Source organism: Rosa chinensis, chromosome 7 (genome assembly GCF_002994745.2).
Source record: "Rosa chinensis cultivar Old Blush chromosome 7, RchiOBHm-V2, whole genome shotgun sequence".
NCBI lineage: Eukaryota > Viridiplantae > Streptophyta > Magnoliopsida > Rosales > Rosaceae > Rosa > Rosa chinensis.
The window spans coordinates 56,946,355-56,966,710 of NC_037094.1; the positions used below are offsets into that span (position 1 = coordinate 56,946,355).

Genomic DNA, 20,356 nt, shown 5'->3' on the forward strand with positions numbered 1-20,356 from the left:
GTTGGATCATTATTGATCTTAAATTCTAATTAATCAAAGTCTTTGCTTATTTAAACATTTCACATATTTAAAGTGATTTGGTATCTTGCAAGATCTCTCACAAAAATAGGATGTATGTTTCGAGATTCCATCATTGCCACTAAAGGTAGGAAATCATCCGAAAATGTGTCCAACTATTCTTTGTTGCATAAGTTCTTCATCATTTCTTGTTTCTCTTTCTACATAATTTCTCGTATCAAGTTTTTACATTTTTTTTTTCCTTTCATTATGTTTTCGCTATTTATAAATTTCATATTGTTCCCAATTGTACATTTCTCCATTGCCATGTACGTTTCTCCAGTACTACTGATTAGAATCAGTGCGTGCTAGCAAGCAGCAACCAATGCATATCTATGTGATGGAGAAGGAAGCAATCCTTAATTAATAACCTCTGGAGGAGAGACAAGCGACACTTGATCTCTTGTTCAAGCTGGGACTTGGGTATTGGGGGATGTGCAAATTCCAAATGTTAAGTGAGAGCACGGACAACTTTTTCAAGAGGTTTATATTGATACTGGAAAAAATTACTGATTCTAAGAAGGCTGAGGTCAAGAAGGCTGTCGTGGCTGGTTCTGAAAAGGTTGTGGCTGATTCAAACAAGGCCGATGTTGTAGGTTCTAAGAAGAATTAGGGGGATGATGCTGCATAGCAACAAATAGAGAAGTCTCATGTACAGGAGTGTTGGGTTAACTGATGTATTTTGGTTCTTGAGACTCACGTATGTTTGTTATCTGAATAAGTGATGAGAATGCCTAGTGTTGGGTGTGTCCAGTTTCTGTTTGTTATTTCTTAAAAATAAAAAATAAAAAACAAAATAGAAAACTGCATTCAAATCTTGATCAAAGAAATTGTTATTTACAGGGGGAGGACATAGAGCCCAACCCAAAATTGAAGGCTACAGATGATGCAGCACCACCATCTCGCAAGTCAGACCCTTGCCTTGCCGTCCAACTATCACTAGCAGCTCCGCTGTCGCCTACAGTACACCGTGTGATCGTTGGCCGTCCGTCTAGCCCTCCATCATCCCAGTCGCGCTAGCAAGGAGCGCCGCCCCTCCTTAGAGCAACTTCAAACAACCCACACTAGATCGGAAAAATCCGATCCAATTTGCACATATCCAATCTCAATCTCGCCACCACTCACTCGTACCAGACAACGAACACACCTCCCACCGTCCGCACTCCGATCTAAAGTGGAGCAACACCAGCGCCACCCTCCTTCCATATAGCCGCTACTGCCTTTCCCTTACAAGACCTTCAAGCAATTTGAACAGCGAAGCCACCACCACCGCACAACCTTCACTCCTACTGGGCTTCCTCCAGTATCACTCACCTAGACCAACATCCCGTTCCGCACTCAATGCACACCGGCGAGGCCAGAAGCCTGTGCCCACACCGGGGCCAAACGAGAACAAAGAAAAACAGCGACAAAGTTTTCTAGAATCTGGGACATGTGTAGCGCGTACTAGTTTTTATCTTTTTTTCTCCTCCTTATTTTTGAGTCCTCATTTTAATAGTCCAATGATCTCTTCATCAAAAAGTGTTTCATTAGGCTTATAGCTTGTTGGCAGCTTTAACATTACGTAATCTTCCTTTTGTACACAATCAGACCAATTTGAGTGTGAATGCATCTCTAGTATCCACAGTGGCAAAGAAGTAAACAAAAATATGAGCTACAAAAATACAACTATAATTTACAGGCGTCAGTAAATGACCTCGAGCAGAGTGCTTTCTTGCTTTCAGTAGCTAACTACCCAAAAATAAAACTCCTGACCTGATATTAAGTATAACCAAAATTTACACGGATACAGTATAGAATCAAATAGAACAACACATTTATGTTACACATTTGTCAGCAGCTGAGAGAATGGGGGGTGCGCAGGTGCATCTCTTCGAACTTTGATAATAATCCTGAAGAACTGATGATTCTATATGCCCACTGGACTGAAATTTATCTCAGGTTGCACTGATCAACAGTCAAAAACCCCCAGTGATCAGTTGCCATTTACGTGGTTAGTTTATATCTTCCCCAAATGGCTCTCAGAGTTATCCGATGACCCAGTTTCTACTATACATCGCTGGTAAAGTTGCCGACTTCCAACGCTCTCAAGCTATCATGATGGTGTTGCTCCATTAACTGATGAAGTTGCATCTGTAGGGTGAAACGGTGGTGACGACAAATGCGATTGGTGCAAATGCGGTTCATTTGTAAGACCAAGAACTGCAAGTGTTGGTCTGCCAAAGCCCATGCAATAAGTTAGCTGGATGTGTTTGCAAGTCTAAAAACCAATGGGAGGTTCATGCAGTTCCACAAAAAATTTATGAAACTTTCTGTGCTCTCATTGTCTAATCATCACCATAAGAAACATTCATACAAAAAATCACTGATTTGGAAATACTTGGTATTTCTATGTCTAATCAGAATCACAATGTTCATCTAATACAACAAATTAACCACTTTTGAAGGGACAAAAACTTCTTTAGGATATCCTCATCAGAGAACTCTCGAGATTATCTTGAGGTTAAAACAATTACTGCTGATTACTCCCCTTATCACACAGAAGGGAACTATCATTGTTGTTGAGAAAACCATGGATATCATATATTATTACCCTATAATTAGCCCCAGACATAAAGCAGAGAGTAAATTTCAGTGTATTAAAGTGGGTAGTCCAATCAGATGCATAATAATATACCTAGAAAGTGAAGCTTTTATACTAGCCTGGCCAGCATATGCAGCAAGGGGACCTTTGACATTAGTATACTTGTTCAAGGCACTATCAAGTTGCGGGGGTGGTAACTGCAAGGGAAAAATAAAATAAAATAAAGGTCAAGAAGGTGGTAACCAAAATCACCAATAAATGGCAAGGTAAGTTATCACATAAATATATGAGATGATACCTGTAACAATACATGGAAAGAATGTGGCTGGGTTTGAGAAGCACATTTCAAGAACCCTACCCAAAGCTTTGGCATTCTCCAAACCTACAGTCAAATATAGAATATCAGTTGTCCCCCATTCTCCAAGCTAATAACCACTACTGACTTGTCAACCTGAAAGAGCACGCAGGACATAGAAACAGACAAAAATGCCTAATTTTGGTTGAAGAATCCGTACCTGTTTCCTTACAAGTTTGGAAAGTATTTCCATAACAAAATCAACCTGAGATAGAACGAAGGCATGAAACCATGTATAATATAAATCCAGGATTATTTTGTCGCAAAAAAGAAAAATGAAAAAAATGAAAAAGAATAAGAAACAAAGAAGTTACCAATGAAGGAAAAGCATCAATTGCCTGAATAACTGTTCTCATAAAAAGAAGAGGAATAGGAGTTTGATCAACCTGAAAATTTAATTAGTTATTTAATGAACTAAATAATACGCATAGGACCAAGTTTTATAGAATATAGATATATACCATCTGATTCAAAGCCTTTGCCAAGACCTGCTGCGTGAAAACTGTGCGCTGCTCAAAACAGGCTGAGCAAGCATCTGTTATCTGAAAACATGAAACAGAATGCAAAAAACTTTACAAATGATGCAGTGCAACCGTACTATCAGCATCAAATATTGGCATAGCACTAAGAAAGGGGCACAAAGTTCATCATTCATGGATACTTGATGGTATGTAGAAGAAATTACCTATGTCAGATTTGTGCTAGGATAGTCAAACCATTTGTTTCTGTGCCTTGACCCATGTCAGATTTGGGCCACGGTTATTTTGGACAAGTTGAAATTAACTGAATCTCAGCCAATATAATCAATCCCTAGTTGTTTCGAGGATTTATTCAAGTCGTATATTTATTCAAGTTGTATTTTCTATATCAAAGATGTTTTCAACCTATACCAAACAGCTCAAATTACATGAACTTAATTTTGAGCAAAGACATTTTTCCAATGTCAGAATGTGGACAACTTGCTCAAACCCTGGGTGAATTTTTTTATTGCCTAATCTAATCTAGCATGCCGAAGTGCACCTGAGACCTATATAGTGGATTATGGAACGTCACAACATCATATGCCTACAACTAATGTATTCTCAGAATTTTGGGTACAGATTTATTTGTAGAACATGTGGCAGAAGCTCAGATCAGACCAGATGAGATGCAGTGTAAGCACAATAAGATGCTGTTTGTACATTATCTTGACTATGAAATCAATAAGATTTGATTTGAAAAATAAATAATAAAACCAATGACACGGAAGACATGCCTTCTTAAGAGTGAGGCCATCTTTCTCAGGAACAATACTGTGGATGGAAACCAATACTTCTGCAGGTGTCAAAGCTGGACCTGTATGAGCTGATCCCTGCAATTGATAGGATGAGATGTTAACATTGTTTTCTTTTTTTACACGAAGTGGATAACACAAGCAAGGGTTTTGTATCACTTGATACAAGTCTGTAGTATTTTAGTACAGGGAGAACAGCACTATGTATGAAAAATCAGACAGAAAACTGCATGTACCTGAAGTATGTGAGCAAGTGCAGTCTGGAACTTTTCTAATGGAAGAGCAACAAGCCGAGGGAATATAGGTAAAACCTGGGACCACAAAATCATACATGATCAAACAGCAACAAGGAAACATCTATGTCAAACTAGCAGCTTAACAAACTCCAAGACTGCAGGTACTTATGTATATTTTCTCAGATATGATGTAAGAGGTCATGCTAACAAGGAAGTCTATATGTTATTGTGTCCTGTTTAACATAACTTTGTAATTTCTGGTATGATGTTGTCTACTTGTAAAACAGGTAAAACAAGAAATGACAGAGCAGATCTGCAGAGCAAGACTTCAACTGTCGTGTATCAGGTGAAGAGGATGGCAGGCTTAGCTTCACATATATATATATATATATATATGAACATGATTAATATTATACGACATAACCATGACACACTAAAAGAAGACACGTTCCCAGGTCTAATCGCCGAACAAATGAAAATACTTTCAACTGTAAGAAACTCATTGTTGCTTTAAGTATAGAGAATATTGCCCCGCATGCAAACAGCTTATTTTTCAGAAGAAACATAAATTTTATAGGAAAAATGATCAACGTATAAGAGAGAACAAGAAGTTCTCAGAGCCTAAAAATTTCAAATTAAGAAGCTAATCATGACACTGCAGCTTTCCAAATAAGTAGCAAGGCTAAAAGGGAGTAATTTCTAAACTCTAAGGTGACAATATTGCCCCGCATGCAAACAAGCTTATTAAACCAAAAACAATTAACAAAATAACATATAATGCCATGTACTACAAGAGGAAGAGAAACAATATCTATGAAACAAACCTCATTTTTAGCAAGTGAAGACAGCATTGGAATGAGAATTGTGACATCCTGCAGACAGAAATTATCCAACTCAGGTTCAAGCGGGAAAAAACAAAGTGGCAAAAGATTTTACTACTGTTAAAAAGAGAGCTTTAGTTATTAGAAAACCTTTAATTTAGTTTCATACAAATGTTTAACAGTGCCTATCAGATCAGACGACGGTGTTGTCTCTTGAGTCAATTGTTGCAACACCTTGCATATTACAAAACATAGGCATATTATGAATATAATATAGTAAAAGAAAATACAAAAATCAAAAGAATAAAAAGTTAAAAACCTTCAAGATTAAAAATCATTATCATAACAGAAAATATGATACCCACCAACATCAAAAGGTTTTCACTTCCTTGTGGAGGATCAGATATAATATGAAGCAATTCTGAATTTGACGACCCTAGGGCCCTTATAAGAACAGGGATATGGCGATCAAAAGCCTGCATCATTTCAAAGGTACACAGAAAAGATTAGCATTACATATTTGCAAATGATAAAAAGAAAATTTCAGGAACCCTTTCTCAGGCAAGGCTTATTCCGCAGTTATGCAGCAAGAGTTTTAACTATATTATGCAGCACTTTGAAACCTACAATGCAAATTTAGCAGGACACTGTAAAACTTTCCAGAGGACATCATGAAAATATGTATTGCTAATTTGCTATATGTATATACCTATACATATATTTTATGTTTGCTATATGTATATGTACGGTCATTGCCAGGTCCTTAATTTGAGACATTTCCTCTTTAAGTTTCACAATTGCACATCTGTCAGAGATTCATGCTACCTAGAATATACAAACTACCATGTGTTATATGCTATCAAATAATAAATATTCAGTTGTTCACAAAATCAACAAAGTGTCACCTGCTTTACAGCTTTTGGGGCACACCCATAAGTATTAAATACAAGTTGAATAAGGCTAGGTTTCTGCAACAAAAGAACAGCCTATGTTAGTGCTGACAAATAAAACCTTGAAAGAAGCAATCACAAGTTGTTAATTAGTTACCAATCATAAAGGAATCACAGACAAACCTTTGTACATAAAGCAAAAAACAAAGAAATGAGTCGCTGAACTTCAGGAATTGACATTGTTGACACTGGTTGGTCCTTCGTTGTGGAATCATTTTCAGAATTTCCGGACTCCAAATTTTGAAAATGACTAACTGATGTTTCTTGGCTTCCAAACTGCAAGAATTAGAAGGAGAATGACATGTAATTTAGTGGAACTGTAGATGCCCCTCCAATGTTAAGTAGGAACTTTTCAGATGTCGATGCTATCCCTCTAAAAAGAATAAAAACTGAAAAAGAATTGTAGATACTAATTTTACTCAACTCAGGATTGCAACTTTAAATATAGATCATAGATGTTTAGTTTTGGAATCCCCATGAACTACTGAGATAATAAAAGCAGCCACAAAATCGTGGCATTTCAAATCGACTCAAGAGATTGGTAAAACATAATCTTGACCATACAACATTCTGATGTTGCTTACATGAACAAAGAAGGAATTGAAGAGCCATAAGGAAAGGAACATACCTTTCCAACAGTTCTTTGCCCAGTGGACTCAGATGGTGAATGCTCTATACCCGACAGAGGCTGTTCAACAGCAGACAGCAACATATCTGTCGCAAATTTTTCAATAACTTCTGATATGTAATTCAACTGATAGAGTTTGTTTGCCACCTGTCAAACAAAACCGAAAAGAAGAGAATATGATGTTCATATAATTCTTGCTTTTCAAGACAGGGATTGAACTTTAAGTGGAAGATAGACACAAAGAAGTTACTGTGCAGTAACATCGCATACCAGTCGGATAGCTTTGGTTCGGATGTCATCTTGTGAATGAACAGCACACTGCAATCCAAAAGTAGCAAATTGTCAGAATCTGGTTGTTGCTCTAATCTGTGAGAAGGATATCTAACAAGCAAAACTATCTCCGGGGAAAAATTCATTAAATAAATTTTGCGTCTTTAAAGTCCAGTCCAAGTTACCTTCAAAGTGATATCTAAGCAGCTTTGCCGATAATGTGGCCGCCCTAAAATTAAACTCCAGACAGCACCAAGGCCCTGAGTGACACGCTCAATGTCCCGAACATCTTTTCCATGTTGATCAATAACATCAGAATAGCAGAGATCATCTAGTAGTTTCAAAGTGGAGTCAGGAAGGACTGGAACTTCTCCAAGAAGTCTACTAAATGACTTGTCCGAGGCTGGAAAGGACTCCAGCAAACACTTAGCCTGCAGTAAAGGACCTCATATGTTCAGTTCTCACAGAAAGAGAAACAAAAACAAAACAAGAAAAGGTCGAAAGTGCCTACCACTGCCAGGAGGAACTTTTCATACATAACAGCAAATGTGGAACTATCAACTGAATCGGACACAGCCAGAGCCTCCAGATGGTACAAGATATGCAATACTAGCTCATGCCCCTAAAATCAATAAACATATATCAGATTTCACAACATCAAATAACTAATCAACTCAGCTGTTCAGAGTTAATTTGTTTCGACCTTGGAGAAATACTATTATTAACCGCTAAACTGATAACTAAAGACATGTTCTCTGAGGACATGAGATGAAAGCTAAAGTGAGGTTCTAAACTATCAGGTTTTATTATTATGTTCTAAACTTCCATGAGGTATACCACAAGATTATCCTCATACACATAGGCAAACGAAAACCTTTTGCATATATTTTTTTTTCTCCCTGGAGAAACAAATGTTTAATAAAAAACTTAACAAAGTGTAATAGTGTTCAAGAGATCCACTACCTAGAGAACAGCAACAAATACAAAAATTCCAGCCTATTCAGCAGAAATCATTTGGATATTATTAAATACACATTAATAATCAAATCACTTCTCCCTTCACAAAAAGAAAGTAATGAGAACATTTTAAATCAAGAAACCTTCAGAATAATGGAAACAATTTGCAAAACCAACTCGGACTTATTCATATCACCAAACCAACATATAGCTTTCATTTTAAATATACTATTAATCACTTTAGACTTCAATTTCGAATTGTACATATCTATTTAGCACAGTGGCAGCTATCATCCATGTATTACCCAAATTAAAAAGTTTATGGATTACTAATACAAACCGAACAAGAGAACCAGCGCAAGAAATACATACCTTTTTCTGTTGGTAATCCACAACTATATGTTTATGCAGCATCACAATAATTTCATCATCCGCATCAATCTGTGAAATGAAAACATTTATAGATGATTGTGCATATGAAATACTATAGAGGATCCAAACTGAATGGAAAACTAATTATTCAAAGAAAATCCTGAAAGATGACATTTTTAAGAAGAAACAGAGATTCTATTAGAATAGAAGAGTGTATGAGAGGACAAGGAATCCACGACCTACATCTGACTGAAAAAAAGAAGAAAAAAAGCCTCAATGAGATTGCCAAACAGATATAAGAGAGACCAGCCTCACTTCACATTTTACGTCTACATGTGTGTAACATTGTTAAAGTAATTCCTTCTAAGCAACACATCACAAATAGCCGCCATGTCTCCAGCATGATCTTTACCTTTCTATGACATAACTCAGCAATGTCAGCGATAAGTGCAGATATTGAGGCCAATAGTTAGACAGACCTAAAATTTTGTGTTGGTTCCTTCTAGATATTGACTAAACGTCTAATGATTTAAACATCCAGACTCTTCATGGCATATTATAAGCCACTATATTGAGGCAACAAAATTGAGCAGCAAATGTTAAGAACTCATCACTCAAAAAGTATACTCTTTTGTCGGACATACAGTTGAACTCAGAAAAAAAAGTTACTTGTGCGCATTTGAGTGCAAACAATGATAAGATTTATCCTACCTGAGCAACCAATCGAGCAAGTAATGCCAAGCGCATCTGACTATAATCTGTTCCATGCAAATGCTTGTATGATTGAATAATTCGCTCAACAGCCAAATGCCCTAGTCTTTGCTCCTGCTCTTGGGTCAACTCAATATATATGGGAACCTCAGGCAGATCCTGACATATATCTTCAGATGCAGATGTGTTTGAAAGAGCAGGAGAATGCTGATCAGAATCTAGAAAAGATGTGGTATAATCTTCATCTTTTACTTCAACATCTGACAATGGCATTGTGTCAAGGTCCCCTTCAATTTGCACACGAGAATCTGTTAGATCTGAAGATACATTGACCTTCAAATTTGGGTCATCTTCCACAGGTCCATCCAGAACCTCCTCCTTGGGAGTTGGTTGGCCAGTTCCAGAAACCAATTGACTATCCAAAATCGTATCATCACTTTCTGTTTTGGGCTTGGGAGTTACTAAAGTAGATTCAACAGTGGTCACAACAGGAAGCGAATTAAGCTTACTCAAGGAAATTGAACCATCAATGTCAGATTGCATAGCATCAGTATCCTCTACTGTGGGTGAGGATGCCAGTTCAGCAGAAACTGCTATACACCGTGGATCCAGGCGACGGGGATCCTGAAAAGTTGCCGAGATTTAAATTAAAGCCATTTCATTGTTAACTGGCATAATAAACAGTAATAGTAGATACAAACACAATATATCTTAGTTTCATGAAGTTTACCCTTCGTGGATCTCGCTTGGAATCAGGAACATTATTCACATTGGAAGTATCAGCACCTGATAAAATGTTTACAGTTGCTGAAGAAAAAGACATTTGGGCAGCCAAAACTGGAGACTGCACAGATGATGTTGGAGACCCTGAAACAACTTGTGCCGAACTACTTAAAGAACCTATCTGCCGAGCAACTGGCAACCCTGGCCTTGCCAAGGGTGGCGGCATCTTCGGCAAGTGCCTCATATTAGTTATTACAATATCGGCCAACAGATCAGGATGGATTGTCGAAACAAGAATTTCAAGTGATTCAGCACCTCTTTCTCCTTCAGCAAGCAATGCGCCAATTACAGTAATCATTTGCTCCACGGGAGTCACCTCACCATCTAGCATAGGAAGGTCAGAGGACACTCCGTTGACAGAAGTGGTATCCCACCCAGAATCATTCTTTTGAACTGGCAATGCTGAATAGGCTTCATGAACATAACGACTTCGCTTGGAAGGTATCTCATGACCATTTGCTGACTCTTCAACATCAAGAGGTGAAGGTCTTTTTCTTACCAGGTCCCCTGAAACAGGCAGTTGGCTTGATAGTTGATCATCCTGTGGTCGCAATTTCAATGATTGTGAGGCAATGAACCAAACAAATGCAATAGTTCAATTCTCTTATGTGAAAGACAAATAAAAGTTGTAAGAAAATATACCTTTCCCGACCGAGAATCACGCAAAGCCCTCTCATTGTTTTTTAGCATTTTATCAACTTGGCGGATTACTTGATCAGCAGCATCCCCAGCATTCATAGAGCGTAGGGCCCTAATCAATCTATCTCTTGACTGAAATGTAACAGGACAAACTTGTCAGGTAAGAACAGATGAAAAACAGACATTTCCTAGGACTTCAATGCTCAATGAGCCAGATACCACAAAATAAAAAATTAAAAAAAATTCTACCTCTACAATCACTGGGCTAGTACACCGAAGGAATCCCAAAAAGGCAGTTCTTAAAGAATACTGGATACTGGCAGCATGGCGTCCTTTTACTAATTCGAAGTTTGGATCAAAATCAAATAGTGCAGAAACAATGGTGCCATAGTGAACTGGCCTCTTTCTTGCTATGGCTGCAAGACTGTCATGTCAAACAGATGAAAATGTTGAGATAAATATCAGTTACAGAAGAGGAAAAGTAACAAAAATTAAGGGAGAAAGAGGACAGTGTACATGTATAACATGAAAGTAATAGAATATTACATTTTACAATCATAATGATTTTTTAGTATGCCACTTATGCCTCCCTTTATTAACACAACACATAAATTCAAAGAGTTGAATTTATATCATTGAAAACATGGGTGTGCTACTCATGTACACTTAGTGACAAGAGATAAAAGAAACTACATATCGGGAAAAAAAATAAAACAATAACTGAATGTGAAGAGATATGAAGATGCATTCACTGGGAGGGAATCGTAACATGTGAGACACTATCATCAGAATGAGCCTACAAGAAGAGCTAATAGTGCACCTATCCTTTACAAATCACAACTTGCACATCCTTTCACTGGTAATCTGTATAACCAATAAGTTCCACCACATTTCCCTCTTATAATTTAGAGTACAAATTTCCAACTTGTTTGCTCACAACCTACAAACATAATTACTCTGTTCAACCAAGAGATCTGGTATGGAGTGTCCATTTGTCATCCCCTCACACATAAAATCTTACTTAGTTTCCTGTAGTAGTTAGTTTATTATAAACCAACTGAAACCAAATATAACTCATGGCATGAGATCAGGTATACACTTGCCAAGTGCAAAATGCATCATCCAACATACTCTACCCTATAAGGAAATCATAGCAGATGGATGACGATCATGTATACAATTGCCAGGAGCAAAATGCATGAGCCAACACACTATGAGTCAGAATCACTTTCCAATTGCTACAACTATTGGCAAGAAGACTACTGCTCTGTAAGGTAGCTGTCTATTTTCATGCATCAAGACCCCAAGAATTTCTCTTCTTTATGTCTTCTTTTTCCTAAAGCATACTAGATTGTAAGTTTATAAAGTTTCTTGAACTTTCTAAAACCCCCAACCACTGTTTTAGTCACAATCATCTCAGGCACAACAGCCTCAGCTTCATTCAATCATCACAAAGTCACAATTATCATGATTCTACTGGCAATAGTTTCAACCTTATATACTGAGACAGCTACAGTATCATTTCCAGTTTCTCATCCCATCCACAGTTTAGCACTCACCATGACTTCAATGCTAACATTAAACCCTATTGGCACAGGGTTTTCAAAAACCTGGTCACTCTATTTTTTTTTTTTTTTTGGCTCACTAAGCAAATTTAAATTATAAATAAAGAAATGAAATTATACCAAATAAATGTTCATAGAAAAGAAGTTGATTGCATTTTTACCAAAAGAAGATTTCTATTGCATGAAGTTGTATTGAAGTCAAACATACAAGACATCAAACATGCTAACAACATCAAGCACAAAGACTGATTGAACAACAATCAACCCCAACCCAAAAGGCACGGAGTGCAAATCACAACCAACTGAACCTATTGAACTCATCCGAAAGCAAATAATTTCTAAACCATTTTGATAGAAGAATTATGAAAGATTGAAAGCCCGGACACTTAAGATGATTGACTTGGACCATTCTACACAAGAGACTGTGCAGGTAAATGACAATTCTAATAAGATTATATCACAGAAGTTGCTTTTATTCAAAAAGTGAGTTATTCTGGGGATTCATTCTTATCCTATATATTTTTCAGAGCAGATCTCAAAAATAAAAAGTATACTTTTTCCAATTGTATAGCTTTCAGAATTTAACCATTTCCTTTCTGGATCTCAACAAAAAGTTGAAAACAGTAGTTGGGTCCTCTCAACTTATATGAAGAACAAGACATTTATTTGATTCTATTTTATCACAATAATAAATTTTAAGGTTTCACCACAGAATCTACTATAACCTTATAGTTCTCATTATAGTACTCATCATCAGCATATAATCCTACTATCAATGTAGAATAGTCTAGGCTTCTCTTAATAAGTTTTGTTTTCAACCCCAATGGTACTTTCATATACAGCCCATTCAACCTATTTCATTATAGTTTCTTATACAGCCCACAGAATCTACTATAACCTTATAGTTCTTATTATAGTACTCATTGTCAGCAGATAATCCTACTATCAATGTAGAATAGTCTAGGCTTCTCTTAATAAGTGTTTTCAACACCAATGGTACTTTCATATACCAATGGTACTTTCATATACAGCCCATTCAATCTATTTCATTTTTCATGAGGTACACAACTTCCACCAAGAAACAAAAAAGGATGCAACAGCAGCAGACAAAGAATCCACCAAAAGCAAGTCATAGACAAAAACAACCGAGCACAAAAACAAAAGTTCTACCCAAAGATCTGAAATACAGCAGCTTGCAAAAAAGGAAACTCCCACATCTCCAAAATACAACATCCATAAGGAAACCAAAGATGAACCCTCTCCCTTTACATCATTGAAAACCCCTTCTATTCCTGTCCAACCTCACCCAGCCTATTTTACGAATTTTCACCTCAAACTATAGTATGAACAGCATGAATATTGACTACATAATATTAGCCACCACCATGTGCCAAACGACCATTAAAATAACAGTCATAAAACATATCCAGGTACCCTAGTCAGCCCAAGACCATAAGGTAGAAGCTACACAAGAACAAAACAAGATGTAGCTTTTATGTATCCACAAAATAAATAAATAGAATAATGAAAACAAAAGGCAAAACAAAGTTAAACTTCCAGTCTTTGCACATAGAAAAATTCATCATAAGAAAATCTGATGATTTTTTTTTTTTTTTGGTTAATCTGATGATATCATCTTCAAGTATCTTGATATTTTTCCCTCTTTTTTTTATAAGAAAAAGTTGGACCCTAGATTCAGGAATACAATTACTGCAACCAAGTACTGAACAATATGCATATATATAAATAACATTAGACTCTCTCTTTGGTGCTGTGCGAACTTGTATGAAGGTGAAGAGACAACAGTAGCTCCAGTTACGCTATATTACTATCACCAGAGGCATTCTTCCTACATTTTTATACAATTTTCAAAAGAAACAAAAACTTTACATGAAGCAACAATTTTGAAGGCACGTGCATGATACTAACTACTACATCACACATTCCTTTCTTAAAATACTAAGATTCACAGGTATAAGGCACTGGTTTGCCTATTTTCTAACACTTTTATTTGTTTCCATATTTCCTTTAACTTGCAAATCTTTCTATAAATATAAAAAATAAAATTAAAATAAATTCTGTGTCTAAACTATCTCATTGTCCTTGATCATTTCTAAAGACTTCTCTTGCATCTATTATCCATATACTCAACTATTTCATGCTATTGTCTATTGGAAATGCCGCAATATCAGTATCTCGCTTCCCACACATAAAGACTACTAAACATCATATCTAACAAACTTTTATGAATTACACATGCTTCTAGGCGCAGATCCTGACATCAGCTATTTATTTTCTTTCCAGTTCTTGCATCCCTTTTTTATAATACAGGTCTCTAGCTAAATAGAATGAACACAGAAACAGAGAATAATGTCATCTATGTGATTCATGTCCGACATGCCAGGATCTATTGTATGATGATGATTGAAATATTAAGAAATGGAACCATGGAAGCTAGAGCTTGGATGACAATGACAACATACAGTAGATGATGATTGCTATAATAATGACAACATTCTTGGTCTGTAAAATTCATTTTCTAAAAGACATGAAATACCAACAGTTAATGATTCTACTCCCCCTTAAGGACATCCTATTAGAAACTGATAACGCAGTACTGCCAGACAGCAACTCAGTCAATTACTCTGAACTTCAATTGCTTAAATACATAGTCCTCAGAACCATGAATTTGAATAGCAAACATTGAGTATATAAACCGTGTTGTTATCCCCTCTCAGTCTTAAAATAGCAACTGGTTGAAGTATAGGTGGCAGAACTAAATAAAATTGTATAAAGGTTCAGCGCCAATTCAACAGGCTAGGTGGATGTTTTAACATTAACAAACCAGGTCTGCAGTCCCTATATGGCCAGAAACAATAGGGATACAACACTTTGTGTTTTTTGCAATACCAAACTGAAATATATTCTATGTTGTGAGATTGCTGCCGATCATGCAAAAACCTAATACCTTGTACATAACTCCAGCGTTAAAAAGAACACAAAGAATGAGGAGAACAGCATCAAGCAAGACGAAATATTCAGTAATAATCCACGGTTAAAAAGAAATTTTGATTATTAAGTGTTAAATGTGTATCAGCTGTTACCAAATAATCAATACATTTTCAAATAGCTCACACATTATTAGCTGTATGCACATACAGCATAGAAACTTAAAATACTGCTAAAGTAGATGGTCTCTTTAACAGTTTATAAGCACAAACTGCATTGCTTGACCACCATGCTTCCCTCAGCATATGAGATGACCATTTTATCCATCAGTTATGCAAACTTATCCCTGGCCATTGGTGCTCCACAGTAGCCATACAATTTGCAAGTTTTAACATGTCTAGCCCTGTAACTGCCATTATCTGAACCACCAATGCAGCAGTATCCAATGCCATTACCTCCTTATAAGAGAGCTGGTCATCATGCTGCAATAATATCACAAACAAGCAATTGAACTTGTACTAAAGCTGTTCCCAAGCTTCAGTGATCCCTCCATAAATTTCAAGACGATTAAACTGACGAAAAAACCCATTTACCGTCTATATGTTAAATACTTAATCCCTCCATTAATCTGAAGATATTTAACGGCATCAGTATGTGAAGAGACATGATGCACGAATTTTAAGTTCACATCCATGATAAGATATCACAGTAAAGAAATGGACATCCTAATCAGAAGTAAATGGTAGAATCACATAAAAAGCAAAAATCTAACCAAAATGACCAAAGAACTTAGCACCAAATTATGAGCACTCACCAATTGACAATGGCAATTGTCAAGGAACCCTGAAGACTACCAGCTGACTGCAACAAATTTAATAGAATTCCAAGAGCTTTATTTGCTTCTGACATGAGCATGTATGAGTCAAGAATAGGGTGTCCACCAACCAGCCACGAAATATTAAAACCCCTTCTACATCCTGCAGCATCTACGACCAAATCAGCACCAAAGAAACAGAAACTTCAAAATAGATGAAAGGTAAATACCTGAAGAGATAGAAAAAAGTACTAGGTAAAAGAGGCAACGCAACTGCCTAGAACCTGACTACATCATCTCCAAGTGCCTATTTTCTATAATGAGATGTCTGACTCATTGATTGATTTGAGAAAGAAAAGAGGGCCTTCAAAGTTGAATTGCAATACCTTCTGCGGTAGGTTTTTCAGAATCACTGGTGTCTGATGTGAATAGCAAAACATATGTTTCCAAAAATTTCAACGCAAGCAACTTTGTTCCAGCAGAACCAGGCTACAATATCAAATTGAACAAACTGTAGGTTAGACATATGTTGCCAGGATCTAGCAAACCAATTTCATAATTTTAAGAGTTTTTAATGCCATCAACCATTTATTAGCAAAGGAATGAAAGGGGATACAAGTGAAAGTACAATTGGATTATACTTCAAATACAGGACACCTATCAAACCCATAAAACAAAGGCCAACAAAATTGAAACGAGAAATAATGTTAGAGGAATAACTAATGTCTGACAAAATGATACTGGAAAAATAAACATCCATGCTTGGCAGAACCAAAGGCTTAAAAAAGCAAGTCATCCAACTCTTTCTTTTATGACCCTACCACAGTGAAACACCTCTCCCGCAAACAAACTTGATGCAAGCAATGACTTAAGGGGATTGGTATTCCATTTTATTGCCAAGAAATACTTTTAAATTCAAATAACCATCTTACTTTGAATTAATAAATGGAGACAAATTTAGAGAGAATTTAAAGCCAATACAACCTACCTCTAATGCAATGCTAAATATGGCATGAACAAATAAATGCAAACGAGCTTAAGGAAGTTTGCTGGCAGTTGGATGAAATTTAAAGGAACAAGCAGAGTCACCACCTACCTGTACTGCAATGGTGAATATGGCATCCTTGAACTTAGCCATCCACGACCAAAGTTCTTCAAGCCATATCTCGATTTTACCCCTCCGGTGAAACTTTTTACAAAACCATAAGCAAAGCAAATAATATGATTTAGAAAATGAATGGAGAACTTGGTCTTAAACTACATTAATTGTATAAAAAGTTTCCATCAGATAAGAGTTATAACATATAAAATCAGCCTACATAACGTGGAGTAAGAGGTTAAAAAGTAAACAAGCAAAAATGCAATTTTCTTTACATTTTGCAAAGGGAAGGAAGACAATTTTTTGCACCATCATCTGTAAAGCATATCTCAAAAAAAAAAAAAAAAGGGGGAAATTTGGAAATCTTACCAAGAAGCAAAGCCTATTACATGTATGATATGATTTTTAGTCATTCAATTTCTTTATTTAGGCAATAGGTTCTTCCTAAATCAATACTCAAGTTCTTATTCCTAAATCAGGTTGTAGCTTATTTGAAAACAAATTCTTGGTCTTTAGAATATATCACTTGCCTGGTAATCATTTACATTTCAGAGGAATATCGCAAAGTAGGAGAACACTTAAAAACAAAGATCAAAACAAAAGCACCCCATCTTATCCTCACACAATATAAGAGGTTGAGTATCTATTTGTGTCTTTCTGCTAATAAGCAACAAAGTAAAAGTTCCACATTTGTGTGCATCTTTACGTTAAGAGAGAGGATGAGAGAGAGAGAGAGAGAGAGAGAGAGAGAGAGAGAGAGAGAGTTACCTGCAATGTCATCTCCTCCAAAACACTAACAAAGACATTTGTGCCACTAACTATAGATTGCCTCGCAACAATAGAATCACTATCTCTCAAAAATGCCAAAAGGACAGACATCAGTACAGATGACTCCTCCATTGCTCTCAAGCCAATCTCCTCGATTACCCTGCCAGCCACAAAGAATAAGTGACCCACAAGTCAGAACACAGAAGTCAAAAAGACTAAAAATTACTACCATATCTACACATCAGATCTCTTTCCTACACATATATAACAATCAAGTCGCAATCTATCCATAGAGGAAACACTTCTCGACGATTATCTGTAATTCATATTCACAATGCTTCTACAACGCAAACTCGACAGTACAACTAGGCAATGTGCCTCATAACGATCACGAAGACAAGCACAGACTTTGAATGCCAGTGCTTGTATTGATAATCAAACACAGGGAGAGGAGGAGGTTGCAAATTAGGGTTTTGTTTGAGGGGGGGGGGGGGGGGGAACTCACTCGATAAGCGATAAGCGGACGAGGGTTTCAGGGGAAGACTGGAGCTCGACCAAGTAGGGGAAGAGCTCGGCGGCAGAAGAGGGGTCGATGGACAAGAGCAAATCCTTGGCCTGCTTTAGAGACGAGAGCTTGACGGCCAAATCGCCGTGGTTGTTGACCGCGGCGAGGAGAGAGAGTGCTTGGGTGTTAAGGGCTCCTCCTCCGGCCATGATTGGCTCAATTTCAAATTTTAGGGTTTTGAAAAGGGGTTTTCTGGTGGGAGAGAGAGATATGGCATCAGATATGTGGAGAAATCAAAGGGAGGCGGTGAATGCGAAATAGCGAGGCGGGCTGCTGCTTTTGTTTTGTTTATTTTGGGTTCTGTAAAATCAGAGAGAGAGGGAGAGGAATTGGCTGGATTGAGGGAGAGGTTGATGTGGATTTTAAGGTTAATAGTTGGGTCTCAACACCCGAACTAATTATATTAATTTCTTTTTTTTTTAGAATTGATTTTCATTTTTAGGTTTTTCTTTAAGAAACAATTTTTTTATAAAGGAAATTGAATAAATTTCTTTCCTAAAAAATCATGACGACCAGTGCCGGAGTGATACATATGGTACAAGTTGTCTCCTTCATAGTATTCAGAGCCACACATGATCTGACAGAAGGTAAGCAACACTCGTTAGATTCTGAGTTACACACTTTATTCAAAGAGTGTTTTAATTGGGACCTCCAAATCTGCTCACTTGACCTCATTCTATTATAAATTATTAAATGACATATATAACCTACTATAAAATTACTATTAAGGACAATAATTATACCAAAAAAATATTATACTGATTTTGTCTAGACTTTCCAATTCAATAATATTAGATTGCATTTTTTATTCTTTTCTTTATCTATTTTCATTTTCGAATTTCACTACATACTCATTAAAGGATTCATAATATTTAATAAGAACAAGATCATGTGACATAAAAATGCATGATATATATGTTGAATGCATATTGGTGAGGAAAAACAAAATTCATAAGAGACTATATATCCATTATGTTTGTAAAAAAAAAAAAAAAAAGAGCTAGCAATTAAAAAAAACAAAACAAATATTTAAATAATTAATCGTGAGGTACAGAAAATAGAGAAAATAAAATAAACATTAAGAAAAAATGATTTTTTTTTTGCACGGCTAAAATAGAAAAAAAAAATTAAGGAAAAACCACTTAATAGTTCATCTTATTTTCTTGTTGATTAGAAATTAATTTTTATAACTCAATACCTTGTGTTTGATTTTTTTTTTTATTGAAAAAGAGATTTATGTTGTTTAATTAAGGAATGGATACGTAATTAAGATTTATAGAGTAAAATCTGACTTCCTTCTTTCAAAAAAAAGATTTATAGAGTAATTAAATCATTGAAGTGACTGTGTTTTTTTATTTTAAAGATAATAATTTGTTTGCAAATTATATGAGTGAGGTTATTTAAGGAACTTCAGTGAGGTTCAATGAGTAAATTTAGTATTTAAAAATTTGATAGGAGGTGTAAAAAGTATAGGAGTAAATTTGGAGGTTCCAATATAAAAACTCGGAAATGACTAACATTAAAAACTTAAAACTAAAACCTAAACCTTCAGCTATCTGATGTTATGTGACTCAAAGCAATTAACTAATAATTAGCTTAAGACCTAATTGATGTACATCAGACTAGCCAACAGAATGAGTCTGTCACATATAACATCAAAAGCCCAAAAAATGCCAAGAGAGATGATTAGGGTTTGAGACCCATGGATTTTTATCTCATCTAGATCCACGTTGAGGGATATCACCTCATTTGGATCTGCTTTTCACCTCACGTCGATACGTCACTTTGATCCGCCTTAAGAGGATTTCACCTCCTTGAAGAGATTAATATCACTCACTAAGATTTGTCTTGAGAGAATTTCAACTCACTTGGATCTGTCTTGAGGAGATTTTACCTCACTTGGATCCTCCTTAAGGAGATTTCACCTCACTTGAATCCGCCTTGAGGGGATTCACACCTC

The 20,356-nt window shown here is 36.2% G+C and overlaps 1 protein-coding gene across 3 annotated transcripts; it reads right to left on the minus strand.

The window, feature by feature from the left end:
* Positions 1–1,672: 1,672 nt before the first annotated feature.
* LOC112176000 lies at positions 1,673–18,749 on the minus strand. Of its 3 annotated transcripts, none has more exons than XM_024313794.2 (27): positions 18,337–18,749; positions 17,832–17,991; positions 17,061–17,153; positions 16,351–16,453; positions 15,965–16,127; positions 10,886–11,060; positions 10,640–10,768; positions 9,945–10,538; positions 9,215–9,838; positions 8,504–8,572; positions 7,686–7,796; positions 7,360–7,605; positions 7,175–7,222; positions 6,905–7,051; positions 6,400–6,552; positions 6,232–6,294; positions 5,692–5,802; positions 5,477–5,560; positions 5,330–5,377; positions 4,506–4,580; positions 4,252–4,347; positions 3,458–3,538; positions 3,311–3,382; positions 3,157–3,201; positions 2,940–3,023; positions 2,735–2,838; positions 1,673–2,273 (listed from the first exon to the last, which is right to left on the minus strand). In XM_024313794.2, exons 1-27 carry the CDS (start codon positions 18,543–18,545, stop codon positions 2,153–2,155), a joined length of 4,008 nt encoding a protein of 1,335 aa, XP_024169562.1. In that variant the 5' UTR covers positions 18,546–18,749; the 3' UTR covers positions 1,673–2,152. The 3 variants fall into 3 exon arrangements, with proteins under 3 accessions (XP_024169562.1, XP_024169561.1, XP_024169567.1); XM_024313793.2 differs by having other exon boundaries at positions 15,965–16,136; XM_024313799.2 differs by lacking the exons at positions 1,673–2,273; positions 2,735–2,838; positions 2,940–3,023; ... (1 more) ...; positions 3,311–3,382; positions 3,458–3,538 and having other exon boundaries at positions 4,247–4,347; positions 5,496–5,560; positions 15,965–16,136.
* Positions 18,750–20,356: the final 1,607 nt, after the last annotated feature.

Coding starts and splice junctions, on each gene's coding strand:
- LOC112176000 (XM_024313793.2), bottom strand. CDS start 18,545: ATGGCCGGAGGAGGAGCCCTTAACACCCAAGCACTCTCTCTCCTCGCC. Junction 11,061..15,964: donor ACAATTGCCATTGTCAATTG/GTGAGTGCTCAT, acceptor TTGACATGACAG/TCTTGCAGCCATAGCAAGAA. Junction 3,539..4,251: donor ATGGCCTCACTCTTAAGAAG/GCATGTCTTCCG, acceptor TCATGTTTTCAG/ATAACAGATGCTTGCTCAGC.